The sequence below is a fragment of the Perissodus microlepis genome, chromosome 17 (assembly GCF_051167445.1).
Source record: "Perissodus microlepis isolate ML-2025 ecotype Zambia chromosome 17, ASM5116744v1, whole genome shotgun sequence".
Lineage (NCBI taxonomy): Eukaryota > Metazoa > Chordata > Actinopteri > Cichliformes > Cichlidae > Perissodus > Perissodus microlepis.
Window position 1 is genome coordinate 4,801,075 of NC_140477.1, and position 19,941 is coordinate 4,821,015.

Below are 19,941 nucleotides of genomic sequence, written 5' to 3' on the forward strand. Positions count from 1 at the left end.
TCTACAAGGGTAAGCGTGTGTACGGAAGATCAGGGCCACTGGAAAAATAAAAACAGGTCTGAATTCTGAGAATAAAAAGGTCTGACTTCTGAGAAAAAAAGTCTAATTTCGGAGAAAAATTGATTAATGTTAGAATTCTGACTTTTTACTCAGAATTGTGAAAATAAAAAACAAAAGAACATTTGTTTTTCCCTGTTCTGTACATATGAGCACACTGACTCTGACTTAAAGCATTTGCCTTTTAACAAAACACACTCTAGAAGCAAGTCTCACCACTAGATAGATAGATAGATAGATAGAAACAAACAGCAAATACAAACTAAACTTTATGCAGGTTGCCTTCATTGGCACTAGCTGTAGATATGTACACGTAACAATAATAGTGGGTTATTTTTCTGATGAGCGGAGCTAGAACTTAGCAGAACAGAAAGGCCAAACGTGTTGTTTACCGAGTCAAGTCATCCTCATATTCACATAGTTACTCCACAATGATAATCCAATTGCTGTAATACTGTAATATTAACTATTACTTTATACAGCCAGTTTATTAAACATTTAGTTGATATGTGGCTTCCAGGACAGTTTATTGTTTATTATAGCCTCAAAAAAGCATCATTCAAATTAAGTTTAATTTCCAAATTCCCAAGCACATAAAACCTGTATTAATAGAATCACCTGTCAGTTAACAAAGTTCATAAAATAAGTTTGAAAAGCCTAAAATAAACCTGACTTTATTTTATACATAGTGAGAACCAACATTCAATATATGGCATCACACAAACTACAGATTTATATTACAAAAATTGTATGAGAACCGATCTATTTAAAGATTCTGTCTGAAAAACAATGTATACATATTATATGAACATTTCTAAATATCCAAAATGCCCTCCTATGATCCTGTCCATGTATTTTCGTTGGTGATGCTTTATGCCAGCCCTCTGGTCCTGATGCTGGAGGGTCTCTTTGATTCACAGTCGGAGTTTCTGTCAACACAGCAAAGGCCGTGGAGCATGACGTCAGCGTCCTATTAAAAAAAAATGCTCCTACCGACAACCAGATCTCACTTGTGATTGGCTTACAGTGAGGAAGTGTCACTCCAGCCAATCACAGTCGCGTTTACTTGCCGATTAGGCAGTATCAACATGGCAGCTTTCTGAGTTGTGGAGGAGGGGAGCTGGTGTAAATAAACAGACATTTAACATTTTTGAGATAACGACAGCGTCGGGGTGTTTGAGTTCAGGACTGAGTGGACCGCTGCGGGAAGATGTCGAGCGACGGAAACAAAAAACAGTTCTGGAAAAGGAATGCAGCGAAGGTTCCTGGCAGGTGAGTGACGTGTTCCCTCCTGCTTGTTAGCTTAGCGTAGCTAGCTTCACTCAGCTGACGCTGCGCTGCTGCTCTTCAAACGCCAACTTTCACTTTGATTGGTGGGGCTTTGCGGTTGCACAAAGTTCCCATTCTTGTCACTGGTCAACGTCTGTGGTAAAAACGTCTCGTAGACGCATTTTACCTCTTGCAACTGTTAGCTAGGCTAAGAGCTAGGCTGCTAACAGTGGCTAATAGTTCATCAGTACTCCGTCGCAGAGTTGTAACTAATGACACAGTAACTATTTCACAACACGAGTAGTCAAGGTCTCACGGCAAATTATTGCACTTCGGGTCACACGGAGTCTCACTCCTGCAGTTTAAACTGGTATTGTTTTAAATAGCTTAAAGCTAACATGCTAGCTTGCCAGCCAGTGATCGATTAGTTCATTCATTTCCATTCTATCTTTTTCACTTCCTCAGCATTCAGCATGTGTACGGTGCACAGCATCCACCCTTCGACCCGCTCCTTCATGCAAAGTAAGTTAAACTGACTTCCTTGTTGTAAAAATAAATACCATGTGATCTTGGTGAAGTTCTCTGGCCCAATGTCAGTTTTTGTGTCATGTGATAAACTAGACTTCAAAGCCCAGTTGATGTCGACTCGGTACTTTGCTTCAGATTTAAAAAAGTGATGTACTGTTGAGTGGAGAAAAAAACTGTCCCTACCATGGGAAATTATTATTGTTTTGTGTTAATAATGGTTGGTTTTGGAAAAAAAGTTATTATCCATTTAGATTAGGTCATTCTCTTTGAATGGGATGTAACTTCTTTTTTGCATGAGTTGTGTTGTTGTCACTAGCAGAAATCATTTGCCTTATGCTGAAGGTTTAAAATCAATGATCTGTCTCAATTGTGCCATCTGTATCAGATGCTGAAACCAGTGTTTTATTGATGCTTACCACTTGGGGAGGGGGGGGGGGGGGTTACTTCATGAAATCATGAAAAAATACCTAAATGTCTTTCAGCTCTTTTTCACACTACTTTTAAACATTTTGCCAGCACAAAATTAATTTGACATAAAAAAAAGAAAAAAAGATTCTGCCTCTGCTGTCTCTGCTCTGTTCACTCTGTCTATACTGGAGCTGTCGGTCAGTGTGTCTGTTTGGTGGACGATACACACGGCAGACGGGGCTGTTAGGTTACATTCACATCAAAATCTGGTTGTCTGGCACCTTCCTGAAGGATTACATGGAGGTGTGGCTCTGTTTGTGTGATAACACAAAATTACTGTGGGGAATAATTTATTTCTCTAGTTTACTTCTTTGTTTTGGTTAATGCCTCCCTGCAAACACCACCGACCATCATTGCCTTCTCCCACAGTAACCAGTAGGGCTGTTCGATATAACGATATATATCGGATGACGATATAAAAACGTCTATTGTTTCATTTTACGCTATCGTTTGTTTCGTGGTGTCGCAAAATGAACTGTTTACAGCAATATTTTTTCATCGTTTTGATGGTCACTGTAGTGGCTATATTAATTTCTTAAACTTCTCTCTTTCTCTTATATTTTATATAACCACACACTGTTTTTATGCGTTGTGGTTAGCAACAACGACGGTAACACCATCGCGTGTCCGCTTGTTTATGTTCCACATAAACCTTTCACAATAAAGCTCAAGATCCTGTTGAGACTTTTCAAAATAAACTGAACCACGTGAAAGAGCAGATTTTGGTCATATCGCACAGCCCTAGTAACCAGCACTTTCTGCTTTATGTCATAAGCAGATTGTTTTGTTTTGTTTTTTATCAGTTTTTGTGAGATAACTGATAAATGGCTCAAATGCTATAAGTAGGCTACTTGACCAATTTGAAATGTTCATTATTGCACCTTCAGTTTACCAGACCTTGTGAAAACGCAATCCTGTGAGCAGCAATGTTTTTTGTGGGGAAAATAATTTATGTACACTTAAAAAGGCGGCTGATTTCAACTTATTTGAAGGTAAGCCTGTTTTATCCAATGTATTGGTGCTGAGATAGATTTCTTCTACCTCAGTTTGTCACGGCACAAAACGCTCAGGTGTGGCTGAACGGCTACTGTATTTTTAGCCACATCCCAGTGACGAATGTGGATGTATATGTTTTTCCATTACACAACTGACGAATGAACATACCATCTGTGACATCATGGGCTGGGTTGAGCCTATTATTACTTACAGTTACTTCAATGTGTGTAATGTCATTTGTCGAGTCTTCCAGTTATAATTCTGGTAATCTTCTGTTTTGCACTTTGAAACTGCAGAACTGGAATGACCACAGAGGCAGTGACTCTACAGGAAAGTCCAGTCATGTTGTGACTGGGTAAACAAGTTGAAGAAAGTTGAGCAATTCTAAGCCTTGATTATACTTTCTGTGCCTGCATGTCCACTAAGGCTCCAATTGATGTAAATTTCATCATTAGATGGTGGGCACAAGGGTCTGTGTGCACGTCTGCGTGCCTGTCTGTTAATTGTGATTGTCTGCGGAGAGTTGTCATTACAGTGCTCCAACTATACATGCTCATGTGTGGTTGGAGCATAGCAGCTCTCCGTGTCCATGTCTGCAATAGAGTATAATCAATAGTGATGAAACGGTTGATTCTAATATAAGTAGTATTGGTATCAAAGCTGGTATTGGTATTGGATCAATACTGGTGAGATACCTTGTTTCTGTCCTCAAGGTTCAGTATGTATCCCACTGAACTGTTTTGAAAAAGATTATTTTTATTGGAAATGGGGGAAAATATCTCAAAAAGCACTAGTGCTGGGCGATATGACGATATATATCGTGTGGAGGATAGAAAAGTGTCTATCTTGCCATTTGTCTTCTATCGTTTCTATCGTTTCTAACCCAAATTTTAGAAATTATTACATAAAATATATAATTAACCCTTTACAACCGGTGGGAGCAGGCACACTCCGTTTACCGAACTATTTTTAAATCCCTGTAGAACTGGAGCCACGTAAGGTAGTGCAATAATTTTTTTTGCATGTGAAACCGGAGGAGTTGAACTTGCATCTTAAAAGATAAGCTCTGGCGGACTTGGTTCTATGGTAGGTCTTAAAGGGTTAAATAGCCTGTGGCAAATATATTAGTGTTGTCTTCTCACTATACATGCTCTTAACTTTATGCAAGAGAAAATAAAGCATAAGAAAATGATATTTTACGCAAAGAAACTCCGTCTCGTGGTTTGCGAGCTGGTGCTGCTGTACGTGCACCCGGATTTGCGACATACTTTACGGTAACTCAAAACAAAGACTGCACCCTCGGCACTTGCTGTTTCCAGACTGCGTACTTTCTAGATGACCACAGGTCAGGTGGTATATCGTGATATATATCGTTATCGTGATATAAAATAATTCATATCATGATAAATATTTTTTCCATATCGCCTAGCACTAAAAAGCACCATAAAAATATATCTTTAAACAGAATTTGACCCAAAGTCCTTTAAAGGAAGACACATTCAAATTCCAGGTCTAAAACAAAATCCAACTTCAAAATACATGAAAAGCTGAAAGGTCTGTTTTGATGTTAGCTAATTATTGTGGAAAATAAAAATCACAATGATTTAGTATTCATTAAAAAATGTTCATATTGATGATTCATCTTGTAAATCATAACACATTGCTCTCCCTTCCATAGGCTGTCTATAAGCTGAAAGTCTCAGTATTGGTGTCGGAAATATTGACTTCTTATTTTTTTTGGTATTGGATTAATATCAAAAAGTGCTTTAAAGTAATTTGAGAAACATCGTTCCGTGTGGACAAAAGAAAGTTTCACATTATCAAAAAATAAAAGTGGGGCCTTGAAGTTTGTCTACACAGATGTCCAGTGTGTTGTAGAATAGTATAGCATACCATATAGTGGTATTAGCAGTGTCTCTAACATTAGTAGAGGTGCAGCATTTATGAAAGTCTAGGCAGATACCAATAATGTTGTTTAAAATGATAGCTTTCATGGGATACATACAGTACAGCACAGCTTAATTTTAAGTGTCCTGTAAACTATTGAAAAACACTTACAACTTGTGCCCCTTTCTTTCAGTGTAGCGTTCAAAGAAGTGCTAGTGTAACAAATAACGCCTGTCAGCACAGCTCTATGGGCTGTGGACTTGCAACTGTAAGAAATAGTAAAATCACAAAAACCCAGACTGTTTTTATTTCAAAAACAATAATTTTCTGTCAATTTGCAAAAAAAATTATTTTTCTTTTTATCGTGAGCTCACTGTTTTTGTTTGTTTGTTTGTTTTAAGAAAAAGAAAACTTTGTTGACAACAAGAAATGGCTAGATCCTTTCTCTCTTTTTAATAGAATACTAACAAAGCAAAACACATCTACTTCAGTCATTTACTGGTTTATCTTTTACTTAATTGGTTTGGTGTAGTATGCCAGACCATAGGTAATGACTTCAGAACTGATGAGAATACAGTTAAAAGCTCTCCTCTGACAAACTTAACAGCTTAAGAGTTTTGCAGTCAGCAATGTGTCTGTCCATTCATTTTATAATTTCACTTGAGGTATAGGTTTGTCACTTACACTCACATTGGCTATTTACTTTAGTAAACTCACTTCTGAGCAGGACAATGTGTAGAGTTCTTTTCTCTCTGGATTTCTCTCATACACGCACTGAAATAGAGGGGAACACAGTCTCCTCTTCAGTAATAACCCTTTTCTTTCTTCTGATTAATGTTTACTCATGCAGATTTCCACAGAGGGTTGAAATTAATTTGCGTGTTTTCAAACTTTCCCTTTCTTTTGAGTTAGGATGGAAGTTGGCTAACGTGTACACGTCTCCTGGTTCTTTCTTATGGTAATAACCGTCTTTGTAATAGGGAAATTACAGTTCGGGGGTGGTAGTGCTTTGGCAGACCGTGTGCATCTTCAGACTGCAGAGAGTGTCTGTTGTCAGATGAGAGCAGTGTCAAAAATGTGGTACAACCGGTCTGTTGTACACTTCTTGCTTGTGCTGCTGTCGGTCCTTCATGTTATTTTTATGCTTTTCCCATTCCTGGTAAACACCGCTGTCGCTCACTTCCCTGTTCCAGCCCACTCGTCAGCCAATCAGCATTTGACAGACATGCCGCATGATCCATGTCAAGCAGCGTGCAGTTAGGATTTTGTAGGCAAATAGCAAACAATTGTGTTACAGATGAAAATGGAGCTAAATTAAACTGTATCCTTGCAGCCTCAATAAAGTAACTCAAAGAAACTTTTAAGCTAATGATGTACTTCAGTTAATGTGTCTCTGTGCACATGTGTGTGCTTTTGTACATGTGGTAATTCGCACACTGGGTTGATTCGTGAACTGGGTCTGCACGCAAGGGTGATCTGAAGTAATCCTTAAACCTGTAAAATAAGCCAAAGATATGTTTGGAGACAAAAAAAAAGAGCAGCGTTAGATGAAAAGAACACCTTGCAAAGTGTTCAGCATGGGGGTGGAATTATTCCGCTTCGGGTCTGTGTGCATGCTGTTGCACAGGCAGGCGTTACACGGATAGAAAGAGACGAAGGGATTGCGCTAAATCGCTGCAGATTGTGGATACAATTATGAAGAAGTCAGTCAAGGAAGTGAAACTGATCCAAAACATGCTTCAAAATAAACCACGACCTACCTCAGGAAACAAAGTAGAAAGCGGTAAAATCATGCTGTGCGTACAAGACAGCCTAAACATGGATCAAACTTGAAGTGAAAATTGCATAATGAATGGACAGACACACAGCTGTCTGCAGCACTCTTTTAAGCTGTTGTGTCTGTCAAAGCGGCACTTTTGCAATTAAAAGTATCCTACTGACTTGGAAAGGCGTCCAAAATGTTGTCCCTGTAAGAAGAACTGTTTATTTGGTTTATAAAATAAAAAGGTAGCAGTCATTAATAATTGAAGAATGGCTCATATTGATTTGCTTATTGATTTTGCCTAAACGCTGTCCTTTTGATTGGTACCGGGATTAGCTTTACTAAAATAAAGCTAATCCCAGTGAAATAAACTCTGTATTATCTGAGTGTTTTTGTGTAAAATTGAAATATTTTACAATATGTGAATGACAAATGCTAGCTCATTTATTAATTCCTAATTTTAATTAATTATTCATCTCACATTCTCTTTTCTCTTGTTTTCTTTCCTTCTCTCACCCTCTGCACCCATCCCTTTTCTCTTCTTTTTTTGAAAACCACTTCTTTTTTTCCCCATTATCCTGTTTTTCTCTCTGTCCTTCAGTCTGATCAAAGCAGGCAACAAGCCTCCTCCAGCCACTCCAGGCAAGCCCAAGAAGGCGACCACCTTCCAGGAGTTTGAGAGCATCACGAGCGACGCCTGGGATGTCGGGGATGACGACGATGAGCTGCTGGCCATGGCTGCGCAGAACCTCAACATCGAGGTGGTCATGGAAACAGCCAATAAGGTAAACTACTTTAAAGTAGTTTTGCCTGATTGATGTCTTTCCACTGCAGTAGCACAGTTTCCTGTGTCTGTGTAGAAGGAAGCACTCATCACGAATCAACACAGCTTCAGTGTATTTTGTGAAATCCTAATGATTCTTTTGTTCTGGGTATTCATTTGCTAGCGTTTATTCATATTCCTGAACACAGTTTTTCATCTCTGCTTTTTTACATGTTCTTATTTGTGTCCATAAATAATATGTAGCAACTTTTAAAGCGCAAATAGGTTCATATTTGAAGGCTGGAGGTGTTGGTAGGTAAACTCACAACACGAACACTTCATTTCTATTGTTTTAACATACATATCATTTGAAATACACGATTAATTATCATTAAAAATGACTTGGATAGGCCCTTAAACGTCGTCATTGTCATTGGAAAGTCTTCTTTTAAAGCGCCCTTGTCTTGGTTGCCAGGGTGATGTGTCCTCTCTGAAGAGTCTGGACAACATACATGCTGCAGACATAAAATAAACTTCCTGTTGAAATAGATTCCTCTCTAAACTATGCCGCCTGCCATGAAAGAAATTGTGCAAGTTGTGGCCTTGAGCATAAACAATTTGATGGCTTTTTTAATAATAATAATAATAATAATAATGATAATAATGGATTGCATTTATATAGCGCTTTTCGGGGCCCTCAAAGCGCTTTACAATTCCACTATTCATTCACTCTCACATTCACACATTGGTGGAGGCAGCTACAGTTGTAGCCACAGCTGCCCTGGGGCAGACTGACAGAAGCGAGGCTGCCATATCGCGCCATCGGCCCCTCTGGCCATCACCAGTAGGTGGCAGGTGAAGCGTCTTGCCCAAGGAAGGACACAACAACCGAGACTGTCTGAGCTGGGGCTCGAACTGGCAACCTTCCGGTTACAAGACGAACTGCCAACTCTTTGAGCCACGATCGCTCAAAGAGTCTTTTAAAGACTATCTCAGATTTTGCTGCATTTGCTGAAATTAAAATATTGGAGATTTACTAACAAAGAATAGTGTGTTCATTAACTGAGGTAAGGACAACTTTTAACAAATTTTAAGATTTTTTCTTCATAGCGTTATTAAGCTTTTTAGCTTTAAGAGGGCAAATTTTTACAAAGTTGCACAGTTTGTATTTCTCTCAAGCACGTAGCAGCTGCAAAAAACGTTAGTTTACTCATCTAAGCAAGTTGTACGCCTTATGTGTTCTGGGGAGGTTACCAGCCTTAAGCTCACCAAGGTTTCACCTTGTTTTTCTGTCTGCTGAACAGGTGATTGAGAATCACAGCAAGCAACAGGAGAAACAGAGGCAGGATGAGACATCAGAGCTGGATCGAAGAGAAGACGACACACAGGAGGAGGTGGCAGTGGACGACGAGGACAATGAAGAAGAGGAGGAGGAGGAGGACAGGGTGGAAGAGGGAGACGCGACTAGCCCTGAGGTATTATTTGGATCCCAGAGCAGCCCTTACACTGATGGCCGCCTAGTGAAGTCCCACAGCGAAGCTCCAATTGGGTCACCTAAAGGTTAGTGAGCACCATTACTCAGTGTTCTGCGAGGTTTTTTCTTTTTTTTAAGCCCAAGTGCTCACTAAGAGAAATTTCTGCAAAGATACACTTAAATCTGTAAATGAGTTTGTGAGGAGGGCAATACATGGAAGGTGAATAGGGCATCTTTTAGAAAATGTCACCGCTGTAACTTCTAATGCAACGCCATAAATAGGTTTGTTGCTTTGCAAAAAATCCATTAAACACAATTAAAAATGATCGACATAGTTAGGTTTTTAGTGATGATGCACTTTTTATAAGCTCAGAAAGTTGGAGTGTTTGTGGCGCCAGTATTTTTAGTGGGGTTTATTTACTGTGCCTCACAGCTGCTTTGAGACTTGGCAGATGTTGTCATTCTGCAGTGAGAACATCTGCTAAGACTGCTAATGTTGTACTTTGAGCAGACGTGTTTGTGTAGTGCTCAGCATGAAAATTACTTTAAATTTAATTCAGTGAAAAATTGTAGAATTTATCATTAACATCACTTCAGGAATAAGAAAATAAATAAAACAGCAATTCACCCGAGTTCCACTAATTTAAAGTCTTGAAATTAGTTGAATTATATTACTGAAATTTAACTCAAAAAGCAATTCAATTCAATTCAAAAAGCATAAGTAGGAGATGGAAAGTTAAGCTATTATTGCTTCTTTTCATATTATTGAGAACAGTTCTTTTCTATGTTGAAGTTCAGTCACTACACACGCATATTTTTAACTGTCAAATGGTAAAAAGAGTAGCTACAATATCACATTAAACCTCAGCCAGACGGGCCTAGAGCCTGGTTGGCAACCACCAAGCTGGTTGCTATGGAAAAATGAGTATTCCCTGACCAGTTGTCGCAGGTTTGCTTGCTGTCAGTCGGTGAAATTGGTAAGAAAGAGAAAGAGAGAGCAATGCTGTACCAAAAACGTGATTGCTGCTAGCAGATGCCACGGTTGCCGGTAATTTGCATGAGAGTTGCTGACTTGTCTGCAAACACTCTCCAACTGCTTGCTAAGCAGTAGTAAAACTATGAAGAGCACAATGCAAACCAGATACTGTCTGTTTGACTTCACAGTAAGAGTTGCATTTTTGGAAATGTGTTGCTTTGAGCAGTAAAGGTGCTTGTTTATTTTGAAGATGAATATTCTCAGCTTTCAGTTTGTGTAAAACTTCAGTTTCTCTCATGCACTGGGGTTAGTTTGTGAGTAGAAATCGACAGTGCCCCTTATAATCTGCTGCGCCTTATGTATGAATTCTGGTTGTGTTTACTGACCTCCAACTGATTTTATGTGATACACGGTTAAAAAATCTGTCAAAAATGTTTTAGTACAACTTTGCTAAGCTACGAAGCCGCACCGCTTGATGGATTGTCAGAGCATTACGGCTACCGTAGTCTGGAGCCTCATGGAATAATACATACTGGGCTTGAACATAATATTACCGTATTGTGTGTGTATAACCTCAATTTTAAGTTTTGTGGATATTATACATGGTTATACTCAGGATATGTCGGCCAGTTTCCACTGGAAATGCCTTTTGGTTAAACTGTCAGCAAGGAATTTGCATTTGCACTGTTAAATTTTTATGTAGCTTTAATGCACATAAAAAACAGCTGCTTGTTTATGTGTAAATACATTGATTTTTTTTTTTTTTTTTGCACTAATGAAGTTGTGGAGTTGTAACGTATTTTGTCTCGCGTCAATTATATCGTCAGTTATATCGTTATCGCAAATTTTCAAATATATATCGTGATAAATATTTTTGGCCATATTGTCCTGCCCTATTTGTGAGTGTTTGCAGGTAAGTCTGCTTCTGCAAACATTCACTCATCTGCTTAAGGACTTGAAAAAAGAAGGCAACTGGACTTGTTTAAGTTTGTGAAGATGTTTCAGCTCTCATCCAAGTTCTAAAAACAGAGGGTGGAGAGTCTCAGGTATTAAAACTGTAGTGAGTGTCGTCCTCTTTCGAAGTGACTGTTGACCCACTGTTGATCATGTGAGTCATCATGCGAGCCAAGGTGCAAAAAAAACCCCCAAAAACAGATGTAGGTCATTACAATCACCGGGGGTTAAAGGGGAAACCACTTGCCCCACCCTATCGTGTGGCCTATCAAAGTCACCTGAGGTTGATAGGGGAAGTGCCTGAGAAGGGATCTCAAGACTGCATTTTATGTAGCTGATAGCTACGCATAATATTGACACTGAAGTCTCAGAATCAGTAACCTGATGATTAGTTTTACATTAGAACTCATTATTCATTAATAAGTTGTGTTAACACATTTTAAGGCAATAGGGGAAACAAGCAGACTTAATGAATCAGACTTAATCAGAGGTCTGACTGTCAACACTGTTTTTCCACTGCAAGATAAAAATATTCAAAGATAAGAAAAGGAAAAATGTTTCAGTGTAGAGCAATTTTTTTCATAGTAACATATGTTTCTCCCCCCTTCGCCTCAAGTCCCTTTCCTCTTATATATGAACATGGGAGTTGAAAGAAACACCTTCCCACCTCCTGCACAGCTTCTCTGAGCGACCTGCCATGACCTCATAATACACAACAACTGTTCTGCATCATGGCTCCCTTTTATAGATGCGTCACTGTACGAAGCCTGCTCCACAGGTCACGTCAGTGTTCATGTTTAAAAGTGACACTGTGTAGCGCTGTATAGCAACCGGGTATGTCTATAGACCACAGCACCAGCAGCAGTAGCAGATGCTGAAGCTGTACATGGTGAGCCGTGTAGCCGACTGTTGTCCTGTCTGGCAGGTCATCTGTCTGTCTGCCTGGCTGTCTGCTCCTCTGCCTGTTGCTGTGTTTAGATACAGATAACACGAACAGCCCTTTGCCTTCAGGCAGTTCCTCTTATCTGGCCTCCATGTACGGCTACATCATCTGTTGGGACAGGGGTATACAAGTCTTCTCTTGTCTTCTCTTATTTTGTCTTCTGTTTTGTTTTTTTTTGTCTGTTCTGCTTGTCTTCTAAAATACATACCGGTACTCTGCTTTTGTAACTGCCTGTCATGTTTGGGAAAAGTGCTCTTTATAAATGTTTGTACACTTGCTCATATTTATTTTGAATCCTTCCTTAAATGTAATATTTGATGTCTTACCGTGGCTTACGTGATCATCAATTTTAAGCGTTTATTGATACTTACATAATTATTTGTAATAAAGATTTGTCTAATTTAATTTCTTTCAGTTAAAAATCATATTGTCTTTTACATGTTTAGCCAGCACAAAGCAGAACTCATGATGATTGAACATTATACAGATGTATTTTTGGCTTTCCTTCAGTAATGATGGAGACTGGTGTTGTTGAATGCTGGCTGCATGTTTGTAAATGCAATTTAAAACTGTGTAAGATTTCTTTCTTTCCCTGGTATTGGTGCAAAATTTCACAATCAGTGCACCCCGAAATGTAACTTTCTCAACTTAGCTTTGCTCTTAACAGCCTTTTAAAAGGAAAGTTATTTAATGAACTATAAAAAAGGGCTTATTGTTAACATGACACAAAGGGCTCCACTAGAGAGAAGCTGCTGCCAGCTTGAATAATCTTTTTTAATTTTTCTAAGTGCAAATAAAGCACTTGAGAACAGATTTGTAGCCTTTTATTTGTTCTTGTAAAAAGTGAAAGGGATATTAAAATCGGCAGCATTCCAGTTTTCTTAATTGCTGCCAAATGCTTGTGTGATTCTGGTTTTTCTTTAGAAAATGTTGGCAGTGTGGACGACAGGGCGGTTAAAAAATTTTTTTTTATGAACTTGCCCAGTGTGATAGGAGCAGTGTCCGTCTTCACATTGAGGTCCTCATTTTACACATTTGTCTGCGTGCTGTCTCTGCTTGGTTTTGTGGGACTCTTTCTGTTGTTTCTTCTGCACATCTGGTAGAACATGTGGCCCTCAATACTGAATTAATGTGTTTGTCTATCCATTATAGAGCCTTCACGGTTATAAAACCACAACTGCGGCTTTACTGGAAGCTCATTCCAGAACAAGCCACCAGCCGTAACTACATCTGTTAACACCTGCATACAAACAATACAATAATGTTATATCTAAGTACTCTCTTTGGGCTCTAAAATGATATGCATAAAGTGATTCTCATGCATGAATTGTGGTAGAAGTTTATGCCAGAAGTTGCCTTTTCTTACTAGTAGTATGATCGAAATTAGGGGCATGACTGTCCTTATCTATTGTTCCCACTATATAATCCTGTATATAGCTCTGTTGCCATGACAGACTTTGTAATCATTACTGAAAATCCTTTGTTTGGTTTAGATGAAGGTGACAGGACAGGAAGCACACAGTACATCTGATTGGACTATGTAGACAGTGAGACAAGTTTTGTAATTTTGCCTCAGTATACCACCATGGTGGACCTTTAGCTTTAATTCAACAGAAGTTTTGGTTTACCAGTTTAGGAGTTACAGCCATTTTTATACATAGTCTCCCATTTTCACAGTTAATTGCACAGCTGACTGACAAGCAATTTCATGGCCAGGTGAGATTTGTGGCCTTGTTAGTCCGTTATTAGTAAAGCTAAAAAGTGTTGAACTTGAATTTGGTGTCATTTGACTGGAACCTTTGAGTGAGGTCCAAACAAAACTGATGCAAAGGAGTGAAGTGAAGAGATTGCAGAACTTTAATCAAAAGCACTCTAGAGAGGTAGGTGAATCATTGTCAAAGTCTCAAATTGAGAGGTTCCTTCATTAATGGAAATACAGACAGTTTACTCCCAGGTTACACAGAAGAACAGGAAGGACAGACTAGATAAATAAGATACCATCTCTTATTCAAAGCCAGATAAAACAAACATTAACCTGTACCAGAATGATGGGAAGAGAAGGAAAAAACCGGCTTTTGAGGCAGTGTTACGATGAAGGCATGCATGACTGCCATTGCAAGCGGGAAACCAGTGTTTATTGATAATGGGACTGCTGATAGGATAAGCAAGATGAATATTGAAGTGTACAGGACTATACTCTCTGACAGCTTCAGCCGTGTGGATCAGACAGTGCTTCACAGGTCAAATGGATAATGACCCAAAGCATACCGCAAAAGCAATCAAAGAGTTTCTAAAGGCAAAGAAATGGGATAAAGTTAGCGACCTAATCTCAACTCAATAGAGCATGCGTTTCAGTTGAGACAGCACTGTAAGCAGCAACAGAAGGTGACTGCAGTAAAAGCCTAGCAGAGCAGCTCAAGGGAGGAAACGCAACATTTGGCGATGTCCATGTGTTCTAAACTTTCAAAAAAACCTTAGGATTTGTCCAATTATTCTTTTGGAGTCTTTAGAAAATATGGCCACTATGTATAAAAGTGGCTGTAATTCCTGAACAGTTAATGCTCACATTTTTTGGAAAACCCTGTGAAATAAACCTGAAGTCTGCAATTGGCAATAACTGTAATATTTAGACTTGCTGGCCAGGCTAATGTCATTCGCTTTCATGTTACTGCAGCTGTTCCTCTCACATACTGACAGACTGACTTCCCACAGTAAATCAGCTCTGTTAGAACTGAATCCCTGACCAGTGCAGCTTGATGCAGCTTTGCTGTTACAAACATTAGAGGTGGAGACGAATGAACCATCGAGGACTTGATTTTTAGTTTAATGACATATTTTCTGTCTGCTCTTCACGTGGCTTTTCTGCTCATCTCTTGCAGAGTGCTCCGAGCTAAAGCTAGCTGCACGGTTAAACTGACTTCACTCGCAGATGGGCTCACAGTTTGGCCTGAGAGAGTCGCTGCACTGCGTTGCTGTTTTTGCAATTAAAACATGAAATTACTAAAAGAAAAAAGGAAAGTTATGGGTGATATGACAGATTTAGGTGTCACACTATTATCCTTGTCTTTTGGCCACACTAATCCTGCATGAAAATCTGTTGCCATGACAACCCTTGTTATCGTTGCTGTAAATATTTAGTTTAGTTTAGATGGAGGTGACAGGACAGGAAGCGCACAGTAGACATCTGATTGGACCGCATGGACTTTTCTCACATGTAGTCGATTGGTGCAGCAGGCAGAAGGGTTCTCAGGCTGCAGTGCGTGCGAGTAAATCGTTCTGTAATTTGATATCAACTCAATTAGCTTGAAAAAGCCGCTCTTCAATTTAACTTTGTCTGCTGTTCACAGCAACCTCACGTTATCTCGCCTGCTGTTTAACTTGTTACCACCGTACAGCTACCTATTGCTGCCAGACACGGTGTCAACTCACCACAGCTCAAATTAAAGTGCAGCGAATGCCCTGCACATTCAGGAGGCAGAGCATTTTTAAATTGCAAAAAGTGATCTTTGAGTAGACACAATTTTTGCAGTTGAAATTTTTCTCTAGGAGTTTGATGAAGATAAAAGCCATCTGTCCCTTTTTACATGTGGATGTATGTTTTCTTTAATGTAGCAGCAAGCCGTAGACCTTCATCACATATTCTGTCTTGTCTGCATGATGTAGAGCTGCATCGTCTCAATCCTTTGGATGTGTGTTTGTGTGTTTATGCAGCCCTAATTGCTCTCATCTCCCTCCTTCCACCAGATGCAGCAGGTGAGCGTGCAGCCCTCCACAGACAGCGGTCTCTGCCCCATCGGCCTCCTGTCATCCCTCTAGTGGCTCGCATGGCTGACCAGAACACATCTGGCACTCCAGCCATGACCGAGAGGGAAGCGTCCCGCCTAGATAAGTTCAAACAGTTGTTGGCAGGACCCAACACAGATCTGGGTAAGAGAAATTCATCCACCAGTCTCCGTCTGTCAGTGTTACAATGTGTTCTGTTACTTAGTTCACTTGTCTCGCTATTACTTTGTCTCTCTAGCGTTGCCTTATTTCTTTTGTTCCCTGAACTCTTTCACGTTTTCATTTCCTTGCACTCTTTTGCTTCCGACTCTGTCTGCCAGCTGTGTCGTGCTTTTAACAATGCTGCGAGGGAGAAAGTCATCCAGCCATCTGGACATGCAGATTACAAGGGGGGAAAAATACCCCAACAACAAAAGCCAATGACAGGCCTTTGTTCTAACCAAACGACAGGCCTTTATTGTTTATCCAACCCAAGAGATGTTGTTTGCTACCACTGCTTACCCCAGTGGCCGTGAAATCCTTGTGAACTCTTTGCATTTGACTTTGTGTCCTTTGTAACTAACTTTTGGCAACTTGTGCGCATTAGCTTGTTGCATCGATTCCCTTGTTTCAGGTCATTAAGTTACATCGAAGTAGTCATCAAACGAGTTATCTGAGTGCAGAATGCTGAGTTTTGAGATCCATCCAGTGACTAGTCTGCAATTTGCAGCATGTTATGTGATGAAATGTCTGTGATTTTGGCTGGAGAACATTGCTTCTGAATTTGTGGAATTATTGCAGTTGTATAGCAATGGTTTAAATCACAGCAAGGTGGGAAAGCAGCGTTTTCTGAACGCAGAAAAATCCCACATTTTACTGAGGTGTCTGCAGTTATATTCAGGGTTGGATGAACATATGTCAGTCCTTCATGAAGAACAAAACACTGGACCACAAACATTGTTTGACAAAAAAAAGTTAAATGTGGAACTGTGAAAAATACATACGTAAATACTTAAGTGAGGCCAAGCTGAGGCATAGAGCTGCTTGTCTCAGCGTATATACGTCTGTCAGTTACCTTTGACAAAATCCAAGTCAGTGAGTTGTTAAGAAACAAGTAGTAAAAATAGCACCCGCAATACAGTTGTTTTATCACACGGAAAACCTATAGAGACCAACATAGTATATAATAAAAAATCATATATTGACCTTTGAACAGTAAACCTGAGACTAATGACCAAAAATTGTAGATGTTTGTCTTCTTCCTCGTTAGTTTGACCTGAGGTTACCTTTGGTCAGAGCAGAGACTTTTAAAAGTGGCTGAGTTCGTGTGGATTATTGGTGCAGGATGAACTGTAAAAGTCGAATGTCTTTTAAAAGCCCTTTTGCTTTTAGACCCTCGTTGAGATTAAAGACGTACACCTGATGTCCTTGGGTTGTTTTTGTGTATTTAAGCTGTGTGTATGTGTTTGTTGAATGTGGCTGACAAAACATAGCGAGGCCACTGTGGTGAATTTGAAAAAAAAACCCCAAACAAACAAAACAAAACCCCAAACTGCAAGGCTTATGAGGAGAATTGGTTATGTGCCTGTCTAAATACACTAAATATGCTAAATGCAAAAAGCTGTGTCAGACTTATTTCAGCGCAGAAACGACACAGTTTAAATACCGTGCCTTCCATTTTCAAATGACGACTGTGGTCTTAATTTACCGCAACCGAAAAGCTTTCAACGTGTATTTGAGACAGTGTATTATTAGAGACAAACATTTTCTTCAGGTTTTTCTTTACCTGATCACATTTAAGTAATTTCCTTGTTGTTTTTCTCATCTACTGTTTGTGCCTTGGTGATTTACTGTTTTGCTCTTGGTGCAAAATCAACGCTTTCTCGATCTGTTTCACATTAAACTGCATCCTGCATTCATATTATCTTTCTTGGAAACATTTGAATTACAGGCCAACTGATACTGGAATTTTGAGGCTGCTTGAAAGAAAATAAGTAATTTTCAAAACAGTTGTTGAGTAATAACAGGTTGAGGGAGCTCAAAAGGCAGGAGCTTAGCTAACCTGGCTCCAAAAGCAAATCAACTTCTACAAACGTCCATATATATTTTACAACAAAAATAAACATGCTGTGGCCAAAAAATTTCCCTCCTAATATCCCTCCTTATAATAACTATAAATTCAATTTTTTATATCCCTTTAAATTTTATTTATGCTTTAAGATGTGCATTATTAGGTTTAAGCCCCTCTATGTTGTACTGGTGCCTTTGGGTATATTTAATTAATATGCTAGCACTAATGATAACATATCGAATATCCTGTGAGATGTATCCATAAATCATGTCAATGCATCAAGCTAGCTAGCATTAGCTAATAACCTAGCACTCCACCCTTGCATCCAAATATTTTACTTCTGGCTTCAAAATCTAACCAGCAAAAAGTCATTTGCAAGTTTGGTCAAAAATATTAGTATGCAAAATAGGGACATCATAGTACCTACAACCGTCTTTTATACAGTCTATGTTTACAGTGGGCACACATACTTGTTGTGTAGTTATTCAGGCTTTAATTTGCAGCAGTGTTTTATCCAGTTTACTTAGAATGTAATCATTCTCAGTAAATTTGTGCTATTGCCATCATTATTGTTTGCAATCACATCTTAATTGTTACATTAATCTGCATTCTCATCACCTAATGGCTTAATACATGGTGCTGGTTGACTTGCAGTTTGAATCAAAGTGTGCAAATTAGTGTCCCTTGGATGACTTTGCAGATGCTTAACTTTGCACATGTAGACTGTTTTAATGTGTACACACACACACACACACACACACACACACACACACACACACACACACACACACACACACACACACACAGTGGGCATTAGCTATGGTCCTAAAATGTAAATGTAGGATTTCATTAGGCTTGAATAGCCTTCGTCAGCACACTTCTTCACCCCTTGAAAACTTTTCTAACAAACTGGTTCACAAGTCATCAGTGTTAGTCAACAGCAGTTGCGGCCGGCTCGGGAAAAGTGTATCTTGCACATCAGCAGAGTGTCTTGAGATGTCAGCCCCCATTAAGGCCTGCCAGGCATCACATGCTGACTGTCTAAATTTAGTTTAGTCCCTGCACCATGATTAGATACCCCAGAACGGGCGAGCCATGCTGCCGGCTGCTGGCAGCATGAAAGATGAACTTCATTCACAGGACATAATTAAGTGAAGGATTGGAGGAGAAGGGGGGTGCTGAGAGGTGATAGGGGAGGGGAGAAGGATGGGGCAGATAAGATAAGATAAGATGAAACTTTAATGATCCCCGTGGGGAAATTGGGTCATTGCAGCTCCAAAGAATGGGATATAGATGAAAATACAAAAGGAAAAAAATAAATTGCCAACATCTGATGGAATTTAAGCCTCTTGTAAACACAAAGGTAAATAATATCACTGTGTGCTCACAGTTGGATGCTTTGCTTTTGCCGTTACTTAGATTATTTTCAAAGACTTTTACAGCTCCTTTTTTTTTTTACAATTTAAGAAGTTTTCATTTTAAAGTAAGATGACCAGACACATACCACTCCTTGTCCTTTAAGGGCAGGCCATTATTTCTGCTGCTGCCCGGGACGCATTAATGCTCATACAATTCGCACATACATACCAGCAGACTGTGTCAGCGGGGATGACACCCCCTGGTGTGAAAGGGAAATTTGACCGACTGTCCTTGAGCTCAAAGGACGAGGGTTGGGATGATCCATTGGCTGGTTGCTCGCTTGAATGGTGTAATTAATTGCAGAGGCAGCCATGTTTTGGGGCCAAGCCACCTGACATGGTTGGTCTGCCAGCCTCTAGAGACCAAATGTAGAGATGTGTGTGACTTGGTGCACAACCCAGCACCATTGGTCCCGCAATTTAATACTTAGTTATGTACTACTGGTATTTGGCCAAAAAATAGTTTAGGTGCATTATATAAATATTTCACCTGTCAGTACATTATTTCTTTTTCTTGATCAACTTGCTTCAGGATCTCCTGTGCATTCAGAACTTTAACACCGCTGTCAGTTTCTCTCTTAACTGTCTCTCTCTCTTCATTGAACCTTGCGAC

At 39.5% G+C, this 19,941-nt stretch overlaps 1 protein-coding gene across 3 annotated transcripts in view; it reads left to right on the top strand.

The window, feature by feature from the left end:
- Positions 1-1,101: 1,101 nt before the first annotated feature.
- The window catches only part of tbc1d22a (TBC1 domain family, member 22a), a 165,920-nt gene continuing 147,080 nt past the window's right edge, over positions 1,102-19,941 (top strand). For 2 of the 3 annotated variants that reach the window (XM_084910466.1, XM_084910465.1), the window contains exons 1-5: positions 1,102-1,329; positions 1,792-1,848; positions 7,569-7,752; positions 9,035-9,290; positions 15,822-16,004. In XM_084910466.1, coding sequence (XP_084766592.1) covers positions 1,268-1,329; positions 1,792-1,848; positions 7,569-7,752; positions 9,035-9,290; positions 15,822-16,004 — 742 coding nt within the window. In that variant the 5' untranslated portion in view covers positions 1,102-1,267. The remainder of the gene's footprint in view (positions 1,330-1,791; positions 1,849-7,568; positions 7,753-9,034; positions 9,291-15,821; positions 16,005-19,941) is intronic. The other variant, XM_084910464.1, reaches the window with a different exon arrangement.